General features: G+C 37.3%; 1 protein-coding gene across 2 annotated transcripts in view; it reads right to left on the bottom strand.

Annotated features, from left to right (window-relative positions):
- Positions 1 to 23,861, bottom strand: part of PXDNL (peroxidasin like) — a 522,967-nt gene that overhangs the window by 178,794 nt on the left and 320,312 nt on the right. The window contains exons 5-7 of one of the 2 annotated variants that reach the window (XM_045075802.1): positions 10,800 to 10,871; positions 4,350 to 4,421; positions 613 to 782 (exon numbers count right to left, since the gene is read on the bottom strand). In XM_045075802.1, the coding sequence (XP_044931737.1) occupies positions 613 to 782; positions 4,350 to 4,421; positions 10,800 to 10,871 (314 nt within the window). Of the gene's footprint in view, positions 1 to 612; positions 783 to 4,349; positions 4,422 to 10,799; positions 10,872 to 23,861 lie in introns of those variants that run through there. The other variant, XM_013048441.2, reaches the window with a different exon arrangement.

The following is a 23,861-nucleotide window of genomic DNA, read 5'->3' as shown; positions in this document are numbered from 1 at the left end:
GGGAGAAGCAGACTCCCCACTGAGGAGGGAGCAGGACACAAGGCTCAATCTCAGGACCCTGGAATCATGACCTGAGCTGTGCAGATGCCTAACCAACTGAGCCACCCAAACACACCGAGAACCAAATAATTTCTAAGAAACTATACTTGGATCCTTAATTAAAGTCTGGTAGAATTATTAAAGTGGTCAGAATAAGAACTATGCTTACCAAATCCAGAGTTTGCTTTACTATTATGAATATTAAAAATCATTTGATCTGAAGTTGAAAAAACCTCAATTATTGATTTATTAACACTTAAGTAATACTGGTTTACGGGAAAACTTTAATGCTGGTCAGAGTGTCCTGTGACCTTGTTGAAAAATAATTTCCCTTAATATTTCTCCTTTGAAATTTGAAAGTTGGATTAAATGATGCTCCAGGACCATCTCAGCTCTGTTTATGGATGATAAAAACTTCATTTTTCAAGGCCTTTGACCATACTTTTAACTAAATCCCTTGATAACATTTTCTGGTATTATGTTCTTCCAAATACAACATCATATAGAAACCTTTATAGAAAGGGGGCAAACAAAAGACATTTCCATTTTACACACAGAGAGAAAAGTGCATACCACAGTTGAACTCCTCTACTGTTAACGAAGCGATGGAGCGTCCCTGGAGCCTTCTGGGATATTCACATGTAGCAGCAGCCTGAGTTTGGCCATTTCGGGCATAGCCTTGCATAAGTTCCCCCAGCCACATTAAATCACAGTCACAAACTAGAGCATTGGAATCCAGACGCCTAGGCATGCAGGGAAGAATTACAACTGTTGAAATTTTACTAACTATTAAATCAGATGTCACAACAAGTGTGCTAAATAAAAGACAACTGTCTTTTGATAGTATTCAGTCAAGAATCACAACACCCAAATTACTCACTTGGACTATTCACTGCTCGGTGGGCAGTTTCAAAGGGAAAGAAAAGCATAAGGTAAATTCAAATTCAAATCTTTCTATTTGAAAATAGAGTAATATGTCACTTGTATTTGCATAATCCCTTTCACTTAAAGATCCAAAAGCACTTTTTAGAGATCACTTCATTAATTTTTTCAGTACTCTTGGAAGGAATGTGGTTGTCATGAGTTAGAAATGATATGGTTCAGATGGGATACCCCTATCAGGTGTAACACACAGCTCCTGGGGCGACAGGGCACATGTGATTCACACAGGTTTCTCAGACTCCCAGGTGTTACCTGTGAAGTGACATTCTCCCAGTAGTTGAGAGATTTCAGTGTGGAAGATAGAGTTTATTGGGGGTACATGTAGTTTATTTACTAGCCCTCAGTTACTTTCCTTTATTCTGATATTCATGTGTAAATTACAGCCTGGACAGTGATGGGTTTGAGGATTTGGAATAACTAGGTACAAGTGCTCGCCATCTCAGACTGAACAAGATCTCATGGACCCTGGAAAACTTTGCTCAAATCATCTGTATGTCAGCTTACCATGACCGTAAGTGATCAGTGTACCATCTATGAAAAGAGACACTTCATCAACATAACATACTAACAACATTATCTTATATTTAGCTTAAAACATTTGAAATATATATAGCACATGCATATAATATGCATACTGGCACATCACTGTGAGAAGGGTCTCCCTCTGCTTCTTTATGAGTATTTATCTCTCTGTGGGTGTTCCAGCAATGCAGTTAATGCAGTTTCATTAAAACGTAAGAAGTTAGAACAAAACAACAAAGAAAAGCTACTACTAAAATTTAACAAAAAAGTATAATAGAAAGGGATTAGAAAAACAAACAGGAGATTTAGCATTTCAAGACTTTCTGAGAGCCTGAGAAGTCAAGAATGATACTGAGATAGAAATGTATATATACCACATCTTCTTGATCCATTCATCTGTTGATGGACATCTAGGTTCTTTCCATAGTTTGGCTATTGTGGACATTGCTGCTATAAACATTCGGGTGCACGTGCCCCTTTGGATCACTACGTTTGTATCTTTAGGGTAAATACCGGGGGGGTTTGGGAGAAGGGGGTGGTATTATGGACATTGGGGAGGGTATGTGCTTTGGTGAGTGCTGTGAAGTGTGTAAACCTGGTGATTCACAGACCTGTACCCCGGGGATAAAAATATATGTTTATAAAAAATAAAAAAAATAAAAAAATAAAAAGAAATGTATATAGAAAAGAAACATTTAAAGAATTATAATTGCAAGTATACAAAGACAGTGACTCTAACCACAAGTGATAAGTTCAACAAAAGAGAATGAAGCAAGTAAAACAAAATATATATATATATATATATATATATATATATATATTCCTACTGCTACTAAAATAAAGCATCCCATGACCTGTTACAAAATTCCTTGACATTTTTCAGTTTCCAGATATGACTTAAAAACAAGAATGTTAAAACAACAATGAGATAACACTATGCATTTGTTAGAATGGCCAAATCCAGGACATTGATGACACTAAATGCTGGTGAGGGTGTGGAACAACAGAGCTCTCATTCACTGCTGCTGGGGCTAAAAAATGGTATGGCCACTTTGAAAGACAATCTGGCAATTTCTTATAAAACGAAACGTACTTTAACCATGCCATCCAGCAATCATTCTCTTTGGTATTTACCCAAAGGAAGTGTAAACAATGTCCCCTCAAAAAAACTACACATGGATGTTTAAAGCAGCTTTATTTATAATTGCCAAAATTTGGAAGCCAACAAATGTCCTTCAGTAGTGAATGGATAAAAAAAACTGGTTCATCTAGACAATGGAATATTATTCAGCACTAAAAAGAAATTAGCTAGTAAGCCATGAAAAGACATGGGAGAATCTTAAATGCCTATGACTAAATAAAAGAAGTTAATCTGCAAAGGCTCCCTGCTGTATGATTCCAACAGTATGATATTCGAGACAAGACCAAACTATGGAGATGGTAAAATGTCTAGTGCCAGAGGTTAGGGGAGGAGAGGATGAATATGTGGGACACAGAGGACTTTAAAGGCAGTGAAAATAGTCCGTGTGACATTATAGTGATGATATATGTTCTTATACATTCATCTAAACCCATGCCAAGTACAATAAACACGAGTGAACCCTAAGTTAAATTACGGACTTTGAGTGATTGTGGGATATAAATTTTAACAAATGTAACACTCCAGTGGAGGGTGATGGAGGGAGAGGCTCTTTAGGAAGAAAGGGTATGTGGGACGTCTCAGTACTTTCTGCAAACCTAAAACTGTTCTAAGAGATAAAGTCTTTTATAAAAACAAAACAAGAATCGATGCGCTAATCCAAATGGCTGTGGTGCAACCAGTTCTGAGAAGTGAGGAAATTTTGACAGAAAAGGAGAATCTTCAAGCAGATGTGGTTCTGACACAAAGAGCACAGCCTGAGGAGAAAACACAGTAAAGCAGCGTCTACTATGAGAATTGCAATGAAAGTAGAGTATACACTTGACAAAATGGACTGGGCTAGGTGAATGGTCCTCCAGATTAATTATGATCCTTGAAACACAATGATTCCAAGCGTTATTTCCAGGCACCAATTAAACACAAATTTATTTGCCCCAGTGTTCTGATTTCCTCGCCCATTGACCTGGACCTGGACACATTACACCAGAAAGACACCAGCAACAGCATGACCTCCAAGACAGCTGAGAGATACACTTTTGTGATTTTTCCACTCTGTGCCCTCCAAATAGCTCTGGGAAGCAGGACATGTGACTTTTACCTGATAACTGGGACTTAACTGAGGGAAAAAAAACAATAATCCCAAATCCATCAATAAGGCAGAAGTCTACCCAGAGAACGGGATGAAGAGACAGATCAGGGTAAAAGCGAGTGATTCACATAGGCAGAGAGAAAAGCGAGGCAGTTGGAGGCTCAAACAGGATTGGGATGTTTACTCCAAATTTTTTAGTGTAGGAAGAAATGAACTCTATCAGTAACCATACCTGCAACAAGGGAAAACTTCTGAGGCCTGGCCAGAGGAGTTAGACTTTCTTTGGAACTTCTTACATCTCTTTTTAAATAAAAGTTAAAGGAAAAGAAGTCTTGGGAGTCTTTAGATTTGACCAGCGAGGAAATTACTGAGAACCAAGGAAAACTTCTATCTTCAATATTCCTTTTGAATGTCACTTCTGAGAGAATACATGAAAGCTTAGTCGACTGTCTGCGTCCTCTATCACTCTGCAGTTAACGAAACCATTTTCTCCCTTACACGCTAGAATTGCAATGATCTTTCAGGGCCAAAGGAGACAAAGGCAAATCATTGCTTAGGATTTATTTATTTGGGGGAAAATCGTAAGGTTTCTATTTCTGTGCACTTGCTTTCACTTACAGTCTCTTTAATGAATCCAGATGAGAAAAGCTCCCAGCCGGGATTTTAGATAATCTGTTGTTATGCAAAAACCTGAAAAACAAAGGTAACTTTGAATCACAACAGGGCAATGATGCTTTGGGAGAGCTTTTCTTTTTCTTTTCTTTTCTTTCTTTCTTTCTTTTAATGAATTGTGGATCCAAATACATTTTTAAAAGTATTTCAGTGAGAAAGGGCAAATACAAAAGCGTGTCACTTATGCACGTTTTTAAAGATTTACATGTATATACTTTCTGACCCACGGTTTTTTTGCATTTCTTGTTTTATTTAGTTAGAGATTACAAATGCTAAGGAGAAAAATCACAGAAATAAGTCTTTAAACACATAGGAAATCCAGGTAGAGAATGTATTCATCAAAAAGAATGGCACAATGATGTATGACTGCAGCAGCCTGCAAGAGAGCCATGATTAACTGGATCCTGTGGATGGCAACCCTTTGTCTACTTTCACTTACAGGCCACCAGCAGTCTTGCTAAATGACAGTTCCATTTGGTGCTGCTGTGGTTCCTGGCTCAGCCAACCATTTGCCTGTTCCCTTTCAAATTCATGCCCATGTCCGTGCTCCAGGCAGATCACAGAGAAGCACATTCCCAGGCTCTGTTGCCAATGGCACTCTGAGGCCCAGGGCCACAGTATTTCTATCCTTCCTTCTACCTGGTCGGTTCTGCACCAGAGTGGGTTCCCTGAACACTGCCCTGGCCATACCACTTCTTCCCACTGTGAGGAGAGAAACTGTGACTAGGAAATCACCAGCTACACTTCATTTACCCAGCACAGCTGAAAACATATTCAACAAAGAGCACATGTTTGAAGAGAGGACGAAACAGTAGTCTGCAAAACAGGAAAGCTCCATGCCACTGATTTCTAGGGACTGTGGGAAATGAGCACAAATAATCAAATAATGTGTAGAAAATGTTAACAGCTACAACCAGCCTCACTCTGAGTCCAATTCCACGGCCAGTGCCCCATCTCAAAATTAAATAAGATTATCTGACCATGTTTTCCTAGCAATGTATGGTTTTTGTTTAATTTTTACTATTTTTTCAATTAGGGATTAAGGTAACGAGGGGTCCTCAGGAGTCAAAATATTTTTATGACTTTGGAATTTATACACTTCTGAGTAGATATTTTTTTTTTCCTGGTCCTTACTATTTTAGCTCTTTATACCCATTTTCTCCTGCCCCACCCAATTCACCAAACTCAGAAGCAATGACAAGAGAAGAAACAGTGAACAGTTAGTTAGGTTAAGATGGGCGTACAGACAGAAGTCACACAGTAATTGTCATTCCCCAAATGCCCTAACCCATATCCATATCTCAGGAGATATTGGAATAGAATTTAATAATGGAGAAGTAGCTTGTAGTACATTGCAGCTGAACCCTGGGGAAAGCCACATAATTTGGACAACTATTCACATGTTTTTTTGTAGGACTATAAACTTACTTCACTATTTAAAACTAGTAGAGCCCAGTGTGATAACAACAGTAAAAACAATGTTGATTGTTCTCTTAAAATATTTCTTTTTTTTTTTTAAAGATTTTATTTATTTGACAGAGAGAGATCACAAGTAGGCAGAGAGGCAGGCAGAGAAAGAGGAGGAAGCAGGCTCCCTGCTGAGCAGAGAGCCCGATGTGGGACTAGATCCCAGGACCCTGAGATCATGACCTGAGCCGAAGGCAGCGGCTTAACCCACTGAGCCACCCAGGCGCCCTCTCTTAAAATATTTCTTTAAAAAATTTTATTTATTTATTTGACAAAGAGAGAGAGCATACAAGCAGGGAGAGTAGCAGGCAGAGGGAGAGGAAGAAGCAAGCTCCTTGTAAAGCAGGGACATGGGACTCCATCCCAGGACCCTGAGAGCATGACCTTAGCCAAAGGCAGCTGCTTAATTAACTGATCCACCCAGGTGCCTCTCTCTTATCATATTTAAAAGGCTGGAAATTGCATCAATAATCAGAGATTAAAAGATGTTATTTATTTTCCAAGCCAAGTAGACCAGAATTGTTGAACAGGCAGAACAAGTCAAGAAAAAAAAAAATAATAATATTTTCATCATCACAGATTTTGAAACATGGTATGTAAATGTTGAAAAATTATTATCAAAATTTTTCCTTCATTTGATATAGTGACAAAATGTCCAAATTAATGTTATTTCAACATTAGTTTCTGTCATACATATTATTAGGGTTCCCAAATCAGATATTATTGCTACTTGTTATATCTATAACTATTTGTTTTCAAGTAGATTAATATCTCTAAACCTCAGTTCCTTTGTCTATAAAATGAGCTTATTATTATAATAATTATTATTATTCATCCTAGATTACTATGTCAGTGACAACACCAAAACAGTAGTCATATTTCAGTGGTACTGTTCAGCAGGGGTGCAAAACTGCATGCCTATGCTTTCTTTTTCCTCTTTCTTCTTTCCAACTTCTGTGAAGTTAATCTTCAAAATGCTTCTGCTATTTGTTGAGTTGTACTTGTAGAAATATCACTTTGATTGTTTTGCCCCCAATAAGACCTAAAAAGCATCTCTTCCTGTATTGGAAATTTCATATAATAATTATTTGCTGCTAATATTTTTTACCAAAGATATTTGGTTAAAAAGAAAATTAACAGTATCCGTTGCACTGGAATTGATGCAAAGTCTAATCTCTTTCTTGTGACAGAAATATACACATTATCAAACAAACCAAGCCATGAATGGGTTTTTTCAACATTAATGTTCTGAGGAGAGAAAAGTATATCTTCTGCCTGAAATTTAGGTTAGCATCTCAAGACATCACCACTGGAAATCCAAGAGACTTCTAAGGTGTAGAGAAAACCATATTCAGATCCTATACTTAGAGAAAGCTGTTGAAAGAGCCTTTGCTGTAGTGAGGTACATGCGTGATAAAGAAGATATCTCTGGGCTGGTTGATTCGATGCCAGTCCCTGCTGCTCCATAAAGCATGCCGTGTGATGTTGTTTCAAACTGGTATTCTTTCCAAACCAATAAAACGAAATGTATTCTAGTCACCATGAATGTTCTTTATGGCTACAGAATACCAGGGTTTCCTTTCCTTGGTATATTTTTCCTATTTTTTAAAGAGAGATTCATTAAAGCTTCTAAAAGAAAAACCATGCAATATAGAAGCTATATATAGTTTGCCAAGGTCAGTGTGCATATGAAATAAATACAGGGATCCAGCCTTATGAAGAACGTCTAGTCTCACCACTTTGCAATTGGCAAGTGGTAATGGGGAGAAATAGCACAGTTATCAGGTTCTTCAATACCAACCACAAATTATTACACAAAAAGTCATATTTTTATATACTTTGACAAGCATTACTGCAATTTTCTGCCTGTGCATCAAGCTCTAAATTACCAGCTTGAATATTTCAACCTATGTGCCTTCACCAAAGTGTAAAGATTCTTCTGCTTGGTGACATAATAATAACTAGTTTATGACTCTTTAAGAGTAAGGCTTATTGGTAGGGAAAATTTTAAGTTTGGTAAAGGACCAGGATTTTCAAACTAACTCCTCTCTTTATAGGAAATATGAAGATGCATGTCTTCACTTGCCTGTATTGGCATCATGCACCCAGGGAAAAGAACATTCCACACAAGTGGTAGAGGTTGGTATTTATGAATGCAACACATGGGGACTTTTATCAAAGCCTGTAAGTAAATAACTATCCTAAATATTGTTACTACCACTGCTGAATGCACATTACTTGAGGATGTGTGGTTACAGACAAAGTCATGCTGAATTTGTATAGATTGAGAATTACCTTAACAAAATAATTTAATTTTAATATTTAAAATATTATCTCAACAAACACACTTCAAGGTTATAGGGAGAAGAATTCTAACTCAAAAGAGTGAATGAGACATGCAAATTTGCCTCATTCTCTTTTAGAAGTCAACTGAAATAATAGCTCAGATGGTCAATACAATAAATAAACCTATAACACTCAAAAGGACAGGATGCATAAGGTTATCAACAGATAAGAGATTTCAGTGAACTCTGGAAAATACAAAATGCATGGAAGAAGGTTGAAAAATGAAACAGAAAAAGCAGAATCCCAGGGAATATATCAAGCAGGAACAATCTGATTGTTTGGGACCCAAGACACCAAACCGAGTAGAGGGACAGGATGGTAAATGAGGTTCACTGAACATGTGGATGGAGAAATGTAATTAATTTGTAGCTGTGGCCAAATGCTAAGAGGAAAAAAATTTATATATATATTTCTTATTATTAAATATATTATTTATCAAGTGTTATATTATTCTCACTGAATATATACACATATATATTTTTCTTATTATTTTTATAGGTTTTTCTCTAAAAAAAAAAGAAATTTTAAAAATTGACAAAGAAAAGTAACTAATTTTGTGTGGAGCAGCAACTGAAGAGGAAGCCTTTCCTTTCACATTCTAGTATTTTAGATGGAGAAATCTGCCATTTTCCTACCCAACTGTCCAAACTAAAATTCTCTTTGGAATTTAAAAAAATTTTAAATTCCCTCCCAAATGGGAAATTTTGGAAGAAAACAGACCTACCTACAAGAAAACAGGAGAAACTTAGACCCCCAACCAATATTTTCAAGTATAAATATCAAGGATCACAAGGCACTGGAGCTTAATCAGGACCATGGCAAAGAAAGACCAAGACAAAAAAAAAAACAAAACAAAAAACAAAAAACAACCAACTCCAGAGGAAGCAGGGGAATTCAAAGAACTAAAAAAAAGAGAAATATAACAAAAATACATTGTGATTAATATATTCAGAGATCTTTCAAAAATATGTATATAGTTTTTATTTACATAATAGGGAGAAAACTAAAAGTTAAACCTTTTTTCCTTGCTCCGTTCCCTACTCCTTCAAGACATTCATGGATCCCAAGATAACAGCCCACTCTGAAAGGTAGGAGATGCCCTCACTATCAACAGGCCTGTGAGGGCTTCAAGATCTCCTTTGGGGAACAGGAATCACCCTTTCCCAGTTTTCAATGGAGGAAAGCAGTGCTTATTTTTATCAGCAAATCTTTCCCCAACATTAAAGTCAGTGGCTCGGGTTTTTTTGAGGTTATTAGTCATTGTGATGCTAAATCTTGAATTACCGAGGTGGAACTAAAGCCTGATGGAGCAGGAAATGGGGAAAGTTCGCTCCTCCATGACATGCTTTCAGCAAAGCAAGAACACAAATCTAAACAATGAAATTTTATGCATTACAGTTCCTATACTTCAATATGTGAATAAGTCTGGAGTAATGGCATGGAAAAATGGTCGATTAGCTCTTTTTTATCTTTTAATTTTATTAGCCTATTTCATGTATCAGAATCATAGGGCATCCTTTTCAAAACCTACAGACTCCTAATTACAATTTCTTTTCAGATATATTTTAATTCAAACTGATTCCTGATTAAGTTTAGTTACATCATTCTGCACTTTTTCTGTTCGTAAAAAAAAATCCATATCTTGTGCTAAAATCACAATTAATTTGTTAATATAAGGTATTAGAGGAAATGAAGGGCTAGAGTATTTTCATCTGATAAAAGACAATACAAAAGGAGAGTGTCCAACTATTCTTTTGGTTTGTCATTGTCTTTAATAAAGTTTTATTAAACATTCATCTAGAAAAGTTATTTTATTAAACATTCATCTAGAAAAACACACATCATGCTATAAGTATGATGACTTTCCTGAAAGTGAATACAGTTGGGAAAACAGAAAAAGACAAAACTGCCAGGACTCCAGAAGCTCCTTCCTGCTGTTGCTTAACATCTCCTTCTCTCCAAAGGTAACCACTATTTAACTTCTAGCTATTACACATGTTCCTGCTATTTCTGAATTTAAAAAAAAAAAAAAGTCAAACAATGTAATATTCAATGTTTGGATTTTTTTTTTTTTTGCTAAAAATGTTTGAGATTCATATGTGCTATATATATATGAATATCCAGCAAATTATTTGTCTTCTTCTGTTGTTGAATGCTTGAGTACCTCTAGGGTGGAGTTGTTATAAGTGATGCTGCCATTAATACTCCAGAACACACTTCTGATGCATATGCACACATGTGCATGTCTGTTGTGTCCATAACTTGAAGTGGAACTGATGGATAGGCCATAGGGGATGTGTATGGTAAATTGTGGTAGATTCTGCCATAAGTTTGCAGAGTGGTTTTTTACCACCTTCGTGAAGTGTTCATTGCTTTTGCCCTGTTTTTAATTGGGTTATTCATCTTTTCTCCATTGATTTCAAAGGATAGAATGGTGTACAGTAACTCTGTCTTATAGTACAAAGGTACAGACTTTGCTTCATAGGCTTTCAACAAAATGTCCTGATCTCCTGGGCAGTCAATACATTGTATAAACTGAAAAAGTAAAGCAGAAGCAAAGGAGTCTAAAAAGCCAACACTTACAGTCGCTCTAATTTCAGAAGGTCTCCAAAGGTCTCTGCCTGTAGCGTTTCTATTTGGTTGAAATGAATATACCTGGAAGGCACAAAACAAGTTGGTTATTTCTTGTGCTGGTGAGCAAAATAAAATGTTTGAGGAATTAACATAGCTTCCCTGAAATTCAGTCTGAAGTACTTCAAGTCCCCTCTGTTCTTTACAGTCCTGGGTCTAAAACCTGATGTTCCAATAGGGAACCAAGAGGAAGCACATCCAGAAGCAGTACTCAATGTCACCTCTTCTCTTAGGCAGCACTCTTGAGTATAAAGATGCTACATGGTTAGTGAAGTCATGATTCCAACTCAAAAATTTTTCTAAAGATTTTGCTTACTTATTTGAGAGAGAGAGAGAGAGAGCATGTGAGAGAAAAAGAAAGAGAAAGCACAAGCAGGGGCAGAGAAAGAGGGAAAAGCGGGCTCCCTACTGAGCAGGGAGTCCAACTCGAGGCTCTATCCCAGGACCCTGGGATCATGACTTGAGCCGAAGGCAGACACTTAACCAAGTGAGTCACCCAGGCGCCCCTACTTATTAAAATTTTTAAAGTGAAACTAGGATAATAAGACACGTTACACGTGCCCACATGCTTATTACATTTCAGGATAGAGGGAAATGCTCCTGCTAGAGAAGATAAGAAATGACCTATTTTATGTAATATGATGACTATTTAAAATGAATTATTTATGCCTAAGGATATATACAAAATAATGTATCTTGTTTTAATCCATTTAGAACTAGACCTTTTCAGTCCTTGGTAACCCCTTATGCAATTGATCCAGTAGAAATTTCCAAAGCTGCCATTTCAGAAAGGCTTCTCTTGAAATAATAAGCAGCAGAACTGAGGACAGAAAGTTTCCCTTTCTCTCAGAAATTCTGTGATGAAATGGAGAAACATTCCTTGAAAACAGAGGGCTGAGTAGAGGAAATCTTAGATCCACTGCTAAGGCTACATAGTTCTCTACAAAAATTTAAATATCCACCTTGCACCTGACTTCTAAAATAGCTTGATCAGAATCATTGAAATGAAACCAACAGCCTCATCCAGTAGTCTATAGTGAACTGTCTGCAGAAAGCACCTCAAACATAAAATTTGCCATGAGAAAGAACAGACCCAGTCTCATACTGAATTATGTCCAAACCAAGGAACACAATAAATTGCACTTGACTTAGTCAACAGAAAGTTATTTGACTTGAAGTGAGGACACAAGAAGAGAAGCTTTATATTTTATATGTTTGCATTAATTATTTATTTAACCACAATTAGAATTACTTAAAAAAAAATAAAAACATTTTAAAGAAAAGAAACATCTATTTCATTCATAGGCTCCTTTCTTATTAAATCATTATTACAGGATGAGCACTTTAGACACCAATGCAAAAGCATAATAATTACAATAAAATGAAGAGGATGTAATTGAAATGGAAGGATAATTTCTGAGTGTGTTAGGATGGATCCTCAAGGCAGTGCTGTACCTTCCCACTCCCTGAAATTTCACAACCTGGCTGATGGTCACAACATTCCTTCCAAGGATTCCACTCATTATAAAAGCAACAACAATGACACTGTGTAAGACATAATTGACTTAATGCTTGCATAAAACAACTTTGTCTTTGTTCTTTATATTACACACACATACTCACACATACTACATACTACCCTCTAAAAATCCTTACTTCCGTCATTGGTCTAGCACACAATGGAGGAGGTAGAGCCTGGAAGAGTTCAAGAAAGAAGGGATGGGAATGGGGTGTTCAGGGTAAGACCACGTGTGGGAGGAAGGAAGGGAGAGAGAGGAGCTTCAGCGACCACATTGAAGAAAGTTTTGGAAAGAGGCCATTTACAGGATTTTTCTTTCCAAGTTAAATGCATTGCATCGTTGGGATTTCATGCTTACTAACATAGAGTACAAATGGACACTTCATGACGACTATGAATAAATGCTGATTAGGGCTTCAATTTTAGCAGGAACTAAATAATAATAACAGTAGCAACACAAAACACTATTATTCCACATGCATTACATGCATTTAGTCATTTTTATTAACATATAATGTATTATTTGCTTCATCACTTTACACAATTCACAGCACTCACTACACCCTCCATCCTCACAACATTTTTAATCCTCACAACTATGTTGTGAGATGAGTTCTACAAAAATCTACATCATTCAAAGGGAAAAATGTGGTATAGAGAGGTTACAATACTTGCTCAGTTTTGCACAGCTTGGAATCGCTGAGATCACCATTCAGTTTAGGCAGATGTGTACTTTTTTTTTTTTTTTTTTAATCAACTAAGCCTGCAGTCTGGTGGCAAAGAGAGCAGCTGCACACAGATCAGCAGGCAGGCAAAGCACACATGGATGACCTAGTGAGACCTGACCCAACAACATCAAAAGCAAAGGCTTTCTCAGGTAGGGAAATGTCTGCTCCACATGGAGAACTCAAGAGCTAACCAGTAATGAATCCAAGCTATGCACTGAACGAGACCAGGGCTTACAGACATCACTGGAGGCTATGTCTCAGCATGCCTGGCAGCCAATCCTACTACATTAATACCTTCCTCTACTGGCAGGTGTAGAGTCCCTAACTGAAGAAAAGTATCACATTCCAGTTCCTAGAACAACCTAGGAAGCCACAGGAAAAGAGGTCACAAGTCAAGGTCTGTCATTTAGCCACTGAATGTCAAATTTCAGATTTTAAAAGTGAATACTCTAGTTTATGAATGAATGAAGCCCCTGATTTCCCTCTTTCCTACCTTTTAAAATTCTTGAGAACAATTTCTTTATTGGAATTTTTACCGCATAAAAACTGGAGTTTCAGAGAAACACTTCCCATTGGCATCATTAGTCAAACAAGCATCCTGCAGAGCTTACACCGGTATCCAGGTAACTAAAAAGAAGGTATGAGCAGAGCTTCCATTGAGAGGGTTTCTAATCACTTAGTCAACTAAAATCAGGGCCAGAAGACGATCTAAGTGTTAAAATGACATACAACACTTTGTTCAATATCATAGCTACTGTGATGTTAAGGACTAATCTACAATTATATTTTTAATCAATAGATTTTATGATTGTACTCCACAATCACTAAAAATTTTTAAAAATGCTAATTTTTTATATTTAAATATCTTCTTTACAATTTATGCTTAGTAATTCATAGGAAATGCATAGTATTTTTCCAACATGCACATACTGAGAACCTACTAATCACAGCCCTGCTTATTCTCCATTTGAGGAATGCTCCCAAGAACAAATCTCCCAAATTTTAGACTCATCCAAGGCGAAACTTCCACCTCAAATACTTTTAATTGAACTTCAATCTAATATATACTACATGGTAGGATAAGCAACCAGCATTTGCACTGCACAGTTCCAATTTTATACTAATTTGAGTGGTTGTTTGATCCATGTTTATCCTTCCTAACTAGACTCTAAGTTCCATGAAGACAGAAACCCTAATGGGTTTAAGCTCATTTCCAACATCCCCAGTTTCCTAGCACAGGCTTAATGGATAGATATTTATATGTAGTTGATCACTAAAAGAACAAATGACTAGCCAGTACCTTTACACAGGTATTGACTTTACTAAGAAAAAGCTAAAACATTGTGCTTTTATTTTTATTTTTTTTATTTTTTTAAGATTTTATTTATTTATTTGACAAAGATCACAAGCAGGCAGAGAGGCAGGCAGAGAGAGAGAGGAAGGGAAGCAGGCTCCCCGCTGAGCAGAGAGCCGATGCGGGACTCGATCCCAGGACCCTGAGATCATGACCTGAGCTGAAGGCAGAGGCCTTAACCCACTGAGCCACCCAGGCGCCCCAACATTGTGCTTTTAGAACATTCCATGGTATATAAAACAAAACATGGGTTTATGAACCATAATGAAAACTTTATTAATATTGGCTCAACATTCTAAAGGGCACTGCATTTTCTTGAGGAAGAATCTCAACAAATTTTTACATTAACCTTTACTTTTGTAAGTTATGTAATAATATATGTTTTATTGCATTTCCCAAAACCTTATTAGGTGTTAACAAACCTGAAGGACATCTAGCAAATTCCTGGGGCTTTCTGAATTAATCTCATACCAAAGAGACGTTTCACAATCACAGTTTTTTATGAGCATGGATAACATACTTGACAGCTCTTACCTGAGTAAATATTGATTTACACAGCCAGTCCCAGGTATTAGCCTACCCAAATGAGGACAAAAATCTTCCCAAGTTTTACAAAACATGCAGAGCAAGAATACGTGGCCAGAGAATGACAACAAAAATAATAGAGAAAGAATGGTTCTCAGGGAGAGAAGTTGCTGGTATTGATTTAGCTTTTAGCTTGAACTCACTGAGCCACATAAAAACAAATCCACTGTGATGTACCATCACCTTGGCAACCCCACTCTAATGTAAGAGCAGAGATGGAAAGAAGAACACTATATTTATCTGTATCTAACTGCACAATCAAAAAAGAATATAAGTTCAATGCACCGAACCCTTTTGTAAAAAGTAGCTACTTTTTATTTCCTCAAAAGCCTTGAGTTCAGAAAGGAAAAAAGGAACACTGCCAGAGGAGAGAACTTACATGAGTCTGTGTGTGTCTATGAATATAATTTTCCATGTCCTATGTAAAACGTAAACTAAAGAAACATGAATTGGGAGCATGAAGCTGAGGAGATGTTTGAAATGAGCTCTCAAAAATCCTGCACTTAAAACAGAACTCAGAGAAGGCACACTGAGGTGACAGCTGACTTGGAGATCTACAGTGCCCTGCCTCTATATTCACCAAAGAATTTTTATCTGCTAGATGTACCATTATGACTCTAACTTTCCATATGAATCAGATGGGATTAAAATATGCATTTTCTAGCTTCATTGCACAATATCAAGTATGAATGATCTGTTAGAACAATAAATTATTCATACAGTTTAGGAGTTAATTAAGCATTTGAATGGAGATCTTTATTTCAGAGCATAGTAAATTATTTTAACTGATTTTAAAGGAAAAAATGACTGAATTACCATAATCCATTAGGTTCAAGAGAAAAGCTTTCTAGTACTTTATTTGCATGCTATGCTTAAGTAAATAGTGTAGTCTATCAAAATCTATTACACAAAAGATTACATTTAAACAGTGGAAATTTATATTGTACAAGCTTGTTACATCAAAAAGTTATATCAATCCTAAATTAGAATACTTATGGAAAAAGTCACATTTCCAAATAGTATAGTTATAGTCCAATTCCAGTCTTTATCTCTTTTCACCTGAATTAATAGCCTTAAGTGGCCCTTCTAAATCAAGCCCTTTCTTTCCAATCTACCATATTGAATTATCTGATACCTCTTACAGAAAAAGAGTGCTGATGAAACCAGTCTCTTATTAGGATCCCTAATATCTTCCCACTGTCTTCTGCTAGAATTCAAGGTTTCCCAACATCTAGTGTAAACTTGCGAATGCCCTCCTCTCTCACATGAGTTTAATCACACTCTAACCAAATTTTGATTTTCCCATCTCTGAATCTCCCTTTTTAAACATTAGTGTCTGTGTTTAAAATGTTTTCTCATCCATTTAGAGGCAATTCAAATGGTGCTTTCTTCACTAAGGACTTAATGACTGTTCAGGTCAAAAGTAACTTTACTCCTCTATGATCCTTTAGCGTATTAAAACATTAATAGGCTTTATTGAGTTCCTTTGTAGTGTAAGCCAAGATCCTTGACCTTCTCAGAGATTTGAGTCTGGTTAGAGGTAAAAGATAAGAAATCAATGACCGCAGTCTAATAGGCTGTGTATTATGATAATGTATGCATGGAATGCCACGAGAGTGTGAAGAATCTAAACCAGATTTAAAGGTAGAGAAATGTTGTACAGAAAATAGGATTCTCTAACTAATTTTTAAGGACAAGTTGTACTTACCTAGATACAAAAGAAGAAAGGCAGTTTAGGAAGTGGAAAGACAAGTATATGTGAAGCACAGGAGTAGTATAAAAGCATATGCTTTTTTCCAGAGCAGTAGTTGGACAGAGTCATCTGTGCCTGTAGAAGTCGAGAGGTCAGTAAGGAAGTTTAAACTTGATCCTGAAAGTGATCAGGACATCTTACAAAATTTAAAGAAATGGAATTCCTTAATGAATTTTTTTTTTAATTTTAGAAATTTTCTGGTAACGTTTGGACAAAAGATTGGAATTTAGCTAGAAAAAAAAATATGAGCTAGATCAGTGGTTTCCAACTTAGGGTGCTTTTGCCCATACTGGGGGATATTTGGCAATCTGTGAAGATATTTTTGTTTGTCACAGTTGGGGGTGGTGTTGCTATAAGCATCCAGTTGGAAGAGGCCAGGATTATTGCTCCACAACCAATAACACAAGACAGCCCCACAACATTACCTGGCCTGGTTTGACTTTTAAGCAAGGAAAAGTAGTGGTGACTTTGGGTGCTATAGGGAGTACAGACCGAAGGACTGAAGAGTGGAAGAACTACGCTGGAGTCCAGGAAAAACAAAACGGTGGGAAACAATTAAAAGGGTGCCAGAGAAGAGGAAAGAACTAAGTGAAGCAAGTTAAGGAAGACCCTGCAGAGGAGAGAAGGGGTTGAATGGTAGCAATGCGCAACTGAAAGACTCACTTCAAGCAGGAGGTGAAAAAGTGACCCAGTGAAACAGGCTGGGACAAATTTATGAAAATCTCTTGGTATCCAGGAGAGATAGTGAGATGGCTCTTAACCTTTGCCCTCAATTTTCCTCCTTAAGGTAAAAGGCAAAGGTAACTCTGAAATGTCAGCGAAATGTATGAAATAAAGACAGAGGAGCACATTTTGAATTGTCACTAGAGCAAGCAAGATAAGTTCAGCACATTTTTTATTGTCAACTGCCAGAGCTGTTGTTGAAATTTGACTTTTCAACATTTGAGCCTCATAGTGACTGCCTCCTCCTCAATATACTTTCCACACTGGTTTCCATTCTGCTAAAGGGCTGCTCCTTTTAAATTTCTTCACTGTTTTCTTCTTCTTTACCTAACCTCCTATGAGGGATGCCCAGAGCTAGGTCCCCAGGCTTCCCCCTCTTTTAGCCACACTCAGTGCCATCCAGTCTTGTGACTATGAATACTTTCCGTAGTCCAGTGACAACCCGCTGCAGAGCCAGGCCAGACTACTCACTCACACTCCTGCTTCCAAGCCTCCTACCTACCTCATATGTGCCCTTGGCTATCCAATAGACTTCAGGAACTTATGTGCAAATCTGTAGTTCTGATTAGCCCTCCATAACCCATGCCACCCACAGCCTCCTTTATCTCAACTGAAGGCCCTTCCTTCTAGTTGCCTAGGCCAAAATACTTGATAGCATCATTGACTTCTTTCTTTCTGTAAATCCTACATCCAAGTGGTGACTTTCAATAGACCTAGAATGTGCATCCATGTAAAACCTATACTGTTACAAAGTACAGCAGAGACACCATTGCCTCTGGCCTGGTGTATACCAAGAGCCTCCTGACAACTCCATGCCTATCCCTTCCCGGCTTCAGTCTTTTGTCAACAGAGAAGTCAGAAGAAGGCAGAAAATGCAGAAGTCATAGTAACTATTTTAAAACCATCAGATCAATCCTACCACCTCTTTCTTCAAACCCCTGCAGTGCTCACTCAGAACAAAAAGCAAATCACTCACAATACAAAGAAAATCTACTCTTTTGATCTGCAGCATCCTGTGCTAACTGAGCTAGTCTCTTTGCTCTGGCCACATCAGCATCCAAGCTACTTCTCTAACATTCCAGGCATACTCCTAGCTTAGGGTGTTTGTAAGAGTTTCCCCTTTGCCTACTCTGTGCTTTCCCCAGGTGTACACAAGCCTATGTCCCTCCAGTTCAAGACTTGACTCAAATGCCCCTCCTCAATGAGGCTTCCTGTTTTAAATTACAGCCACATTTCCACTTCCCTGGGACAGCTAAGCCCCTTCCCTTCCCTGTTTTTACTCATATACATAAATATATTTTTAAATCTTTGTCATAGCTTACATAATTCTATACAGTGTATTATTTATTATTTTTATTGTTTGTCTCTCCTGATGGATTGTCTTCCCTGACAGATTTGTGCTTGTTTTAGGTGGAAATTAAGAGGTTCAAATGTAGGAAATTGATATCGTCAGGGTTGCAATTTAGTGGCACAATCTGGCCAAAGGTAGTATAAAGGAACAGAACAAGGGTTGAAGCTTGAGGCTTTCATAGTAGTGTAGAAATGAATAAATGAGGGTCCTGGGATGAACTGGCAGCAAGTGTAAAGTGATGTAGGAAAACCCTAGAGAAAATCCACCAGTCACCACAGGCCTTTTACAAAGATAGGATGGTTCAATGGAAGACTGCAAGCTTTGGGCACAGGAGCCCGTAATCACCTCCCTACATGACCCCTTACTCTATGACATTGATCACTCACTTCTCTGCAATATGGAGCTAATGATGCCTTATTTTAAAGTGGTTGAGGACTGTAGATCATATAAAAAAAATCATCTAGAACTCTCTTGGCATGTGGTAAATGTCTATGGCATCTAATTAGAAATAAAGAGCACAGAAGACAGAGAAAATCCATAAAGTTTAGAACTTTAAGCAAGGGTTTGGCATAGGGACTTTTGGGCCAAGGCTTACCACCCATACTCCTGTCCCTCATACAACACTGGTGAGGGTCAAGAGCCAATTAAGAAGCTGTTATTAGTTTGTACCAGCATGCTGTGACTCCCAGTGCAGAGTTCTTTTAAAAAATACTGGAATGGACAACTTGGTTTAATGCTGAGGACAAAACGGAGCCTCTTACTGCTTGCTTCCGAATCTAAATCATAGGGTCCTCCTTCTCAAGTTTATTTTCAGATATCCCCAGGACAGGAGATCACACTCCAAAGCCACTTAGCAACCAGATTGCAAGCCAGCTGCACACAGGATAGAAAGAGGATGGCTGGTCAAGCAATCACTCTGGGTCATCACAGGGTGACTCTGGTTCAAGAATATCAATCATCAACCTACTAAATTTGCTCCTCCATTTTCTGTGAGAAGGTACAAAGGAAATGGCAGAAATCCCCATAATGGAGATGCAACAATCCCTTGTGAAGGATACAGTAAGCTTGAGAAGAAATGTTGGAGAAATATGGGAAGGGGAAAAAGTAGATGTCCCCTTCCCCGGCATACCACATTTATTGTATTTCTTTCAAGTTCTAACTCTAATGCCCAAGTTACTTGCTAAAAATACTTTAGTCGAATTTAAACCCAAGATAATAATGACATGATCTCTCATTTCCTTCATGCACCATAATTTTATAATATTGTCATAGAAGACAATATTCATTGGGACATATTGCTCCTTCTGAGATCAGTTCCACAAAATGAGGAATTTTTTAGTTCCTCCTAAATGAGGTATAACACAAATTTTATATATATACCAAAACTTTGAAAGTGGAAAAAGTAGAGAGTATTTCAGATAAAAAGCAGCATAATGTAAAAATTTCAGAGCTCATGCTATGAAGAAAAGAAAGCAACAAAATTAGACCCAGTAGAGGGAAGAAATATGCAGAATAGAAAAGCAAAAACTAAACCTGACTGTGAAGAGAGAAATAAGAAATAAACTTGATATAATGTGTACCATAGGATTTTTAAGTAAGATGGCATAGAAAGAAGTCACTGGAAGGACCAGTGGGGAGGGCACGGATTGCATGGAGCACTGGGTGTGGTGCAAAAACAATGAATTTTGTTACGCTGAAAAGAAATTTTTAAAAAAAGTATAGGTTAAAAAAAAAAAAAAACCAATATGGACCTATCTTGGCCATAAAGTGTATATTTGTTTGAGAGAGTAGTATGTAAAGAGGGAAATATGTAAGGTAGATTCTAAGGAAATAAAGGACATCTTGGAAGGGTACATGCCTACATGACCTCACACAAAACCCACCTTTCTCTCAGCTTCCAGAGTTTTCACTCAAATGAAATCAATTTCACAAAAACATTAGGAATCTGGAACTTGCTCAAACAGAGTGGGCTGTAACTAGCAGGGTGCTAAGGACCTGGATCCAAGAAGGAGATTAACAGGTGATAAGTGAGGTGAAAGAGAGATTAATGCAAGTTAAAATCTGAAGTGGGCCCCCAGCCAAGTTAGGCTATGTTCTTCCAGGCTGGTCCTTGACAGAAAGTGTCAGGTTAGTTGAAAAAAATTGAAGATGGAAAGCAGTGAGGAAAGCACAGGAGGCCAGCCTTTGATGTGCTTGAGTCTGTGCCTTCCACTTCTTTTTCAGTAGGTCTCACTTCAGAAGTTGTGGTGAGATGAACATGAGGGTGGAGGTGGAGGGTGCACATCTGAGTAGCTGGGCAAAGAACCAGAAAAAAATTCTTAGTTATGCTGGGAAGAAAGAATTTACTATACTCTTTAAGATTCTTCCAGCTGGGGAGCGCCTGGGTAGCTCAGTGGGTTAAAGCTTCTGCCTTCGGCTCAGGTTATGATCTCAGGGTCTTGGGATCAAGCCCCACTTTGGGCTCTCTGCTCAGCAGGAAGCCTGCTTCCTCCTCTCTCTGCCTACTTCTCTGCCTACTTGTGATCTCTGTCTGTTAAATAAATAAATAAAATCTTAAAGAAAAATTCTTCCAGCTGTACTAAGAATCAAATTGACATGAGACAGATTAACAGGAGAAAATCAGATTTAGTAGTGTATATACATGACGCTTATAAGAGTGAAGGAGATAGGTAGGGGTCTGAGACTACAAAAGGAAGAAAGACAATTAGCAAGAATGTGAAAAGAAGCATTTGAAAAATGGTTGAAAAAGGTTGTCCTATTATGTTGACATTTCTTAGGCAATAGCTCTCTTCCTGGTACAAGCAGGCAGTTGAGGGGTAGGTAAAGAGCCTTTTCTGAATCTGCTGGGTTTGGAGTGCTTTTAACTCAAAATAATGTTCATACCAAAGTGGCCCATTTGGGGACAGCTGACCTTGCTCCTTACACTTCACTCACCAATGTAAACTTACTGATTTCTTTTTATCACCAGACACAAACATGGCATTTGACTACTATATTATTAATAAAGCTTTTCCAAAAGAAACCAAGTGAAGCTATAATAACTGTTACTCAAAAGCCAATAAAAGTCTCTAGATGCAGTATATTTAAAAATTTACCATAAATGTATTTGTTCACAAACATTTGGGAGAACAACGTTTTTATTTGTATGCATGTGTGCCTGCTTCCTTTTATTTTAAATTGGCTTCAGAAGCTCAAGTTCACTTTTTAAATATATACATTTTAAAAGTTAGACTTAAGATTCTTATCAACTCTAAAATTTCATAATTCTCTAAATGTTTTGGACTGGAACAAATCCAATTTCCAGACATGGCGATTGCGACCTAGGGATTTATACCTCAGAGAAAACTAGAAATGTCATTGACCAAAGCTTCCCATAAATGAATATTGTTTTCTCTATGGCCATAGCTATGGTTTTATTCTATTTTTTATTTCTGGATTTAAGACATATACAGATTACAGAAGGCTTGTCAACCATGAATAGACCAGTTTACAATATTTAAAGAACACAGACCTTTTTTTTCTCACTGAGGAAGTTTGTTGCTGTGAAACCATCCATATGTTAGCATTGCTTAGAAAATACATTGTTTCTATCTTGGTTGAAAGCATAAGAAACAAATGAATAGAAGATAAGCTTTTAACATATAGAAGATAATAGGATAGGAAAATATATGAAGAAAAATGATAGTTGTATAAATAGTGAATGAATAAAATTGCAAAGAAGAATCAATTGTTCCATCAGCAAATGTGTTATATTTTGAAATTATAACATTGTTCCTTTCTTTTTAAGCCATTAATTTCATATTTAGTATGAAGTGTCAGATTTCTACATATGTAGGGAACATCACTGGCAAAAGCTTTACAAATGCAAAAATTGAGACTCTGTTAGGTAGATTTAACACTATGTTATGAAAAATTACATTACTTTATCATTGAAATAATTATAACATAATTATTTGTAATACACCAATCTTCTTTGCACCTTCCAATAGTACAATCTAAATTCTTTCTTATACATAGGATTAATAAAGGAATATAACAAATCAATTTAGGCTGCTAAACCTCCAAAGATGCAATAATTCAAACAAATGACATCATCTAAAATATCTCCATTGCCCACGTACGTTGTGTCAACCCAAGTTGAGTCTAGGCAACTGGGTAAGACTCTCCATGTCTCTATGGAGAACCTGAAGATCCAACAAGTACAGTCCTGGGAGTGGAGACACATTATAAACCTGCACTGAAATCCTTCATTCCTGAGTGGAAAGTTTTCTTTATTGCCTTCAAAATGTTTGCATTTGGGATGGCCCATCACTCAGGAGTATTCTTCAACTGTAGCTTAAATTTTAAAAACCTTTACCTAAGGTTTTGCTTTTGTCTGTTTCTCCAATCAGGATATTTGGCAGCATGAGACCAGCCCTTTGCTTTTGCTCATTACTGTATTCCCCAGAGAAACTGAGTATTGTAGATCCCACACCAGTGTTTGGCATAGGTTGAATACTCAATATTCAACATGGTTGAATGACTGAATGTTCTTTCAGTTTCTTGGCAAGTCTTCTCTAGACTAGACTAAAATTGGATGTAGCTGATTTTCTAGGTTCTGATGGTGAAATCACTTCTGTAAAACACCTGTACCTCAGCCCCACCACCTTGTCTGTCTTTAGGCTTAGGAGGACTTAGGGGACTCAGGAGACCCCCCTCCATAGCCTCCCATTTGGGCTCCCAGTCCTCAGTCTTCCTTGTTCCAATTCTTCCTTCACACACCTAACATAAATTCATATACAATATTCTCCATACCATGGTGCTAGCCCAGAGTTTCTTAAACTCAGTCTGCAGACAAATTCTTGGGGCACTGCACTATGATGAGATTGATAACACAACTCTTAACTTACACTTTCAAAATGGCATCAGCCAGTGTCCCCTTCCATCATTCCTGCTCACTCTACTGTACTTAACTACCAGAATAATCTCTCCCATAATTTTCCTCAATTTTCTACCTCATGT

This window comes from Mustela putorius, unplaced genomic scaffold (assembly GCF_011764305.1).
Source record: "Mustela putorius furo isolate JIRA1106 unplaced genomic scaffold, ASM1176430v1.1 tig00000151_pilon_pilon_pilon, whole genome shotgun sequence".
NCBI lineage: Eukaryota > Metazoa > Chordata > Mammalia > Carnivora > Mustelidae > Mustela > Mustela putorius.
The sequence above is the reverse complement of the archived record's forward strand: the minus strand, read 5'-3'. Positions and strand labels throughout refer to the sequence as shown.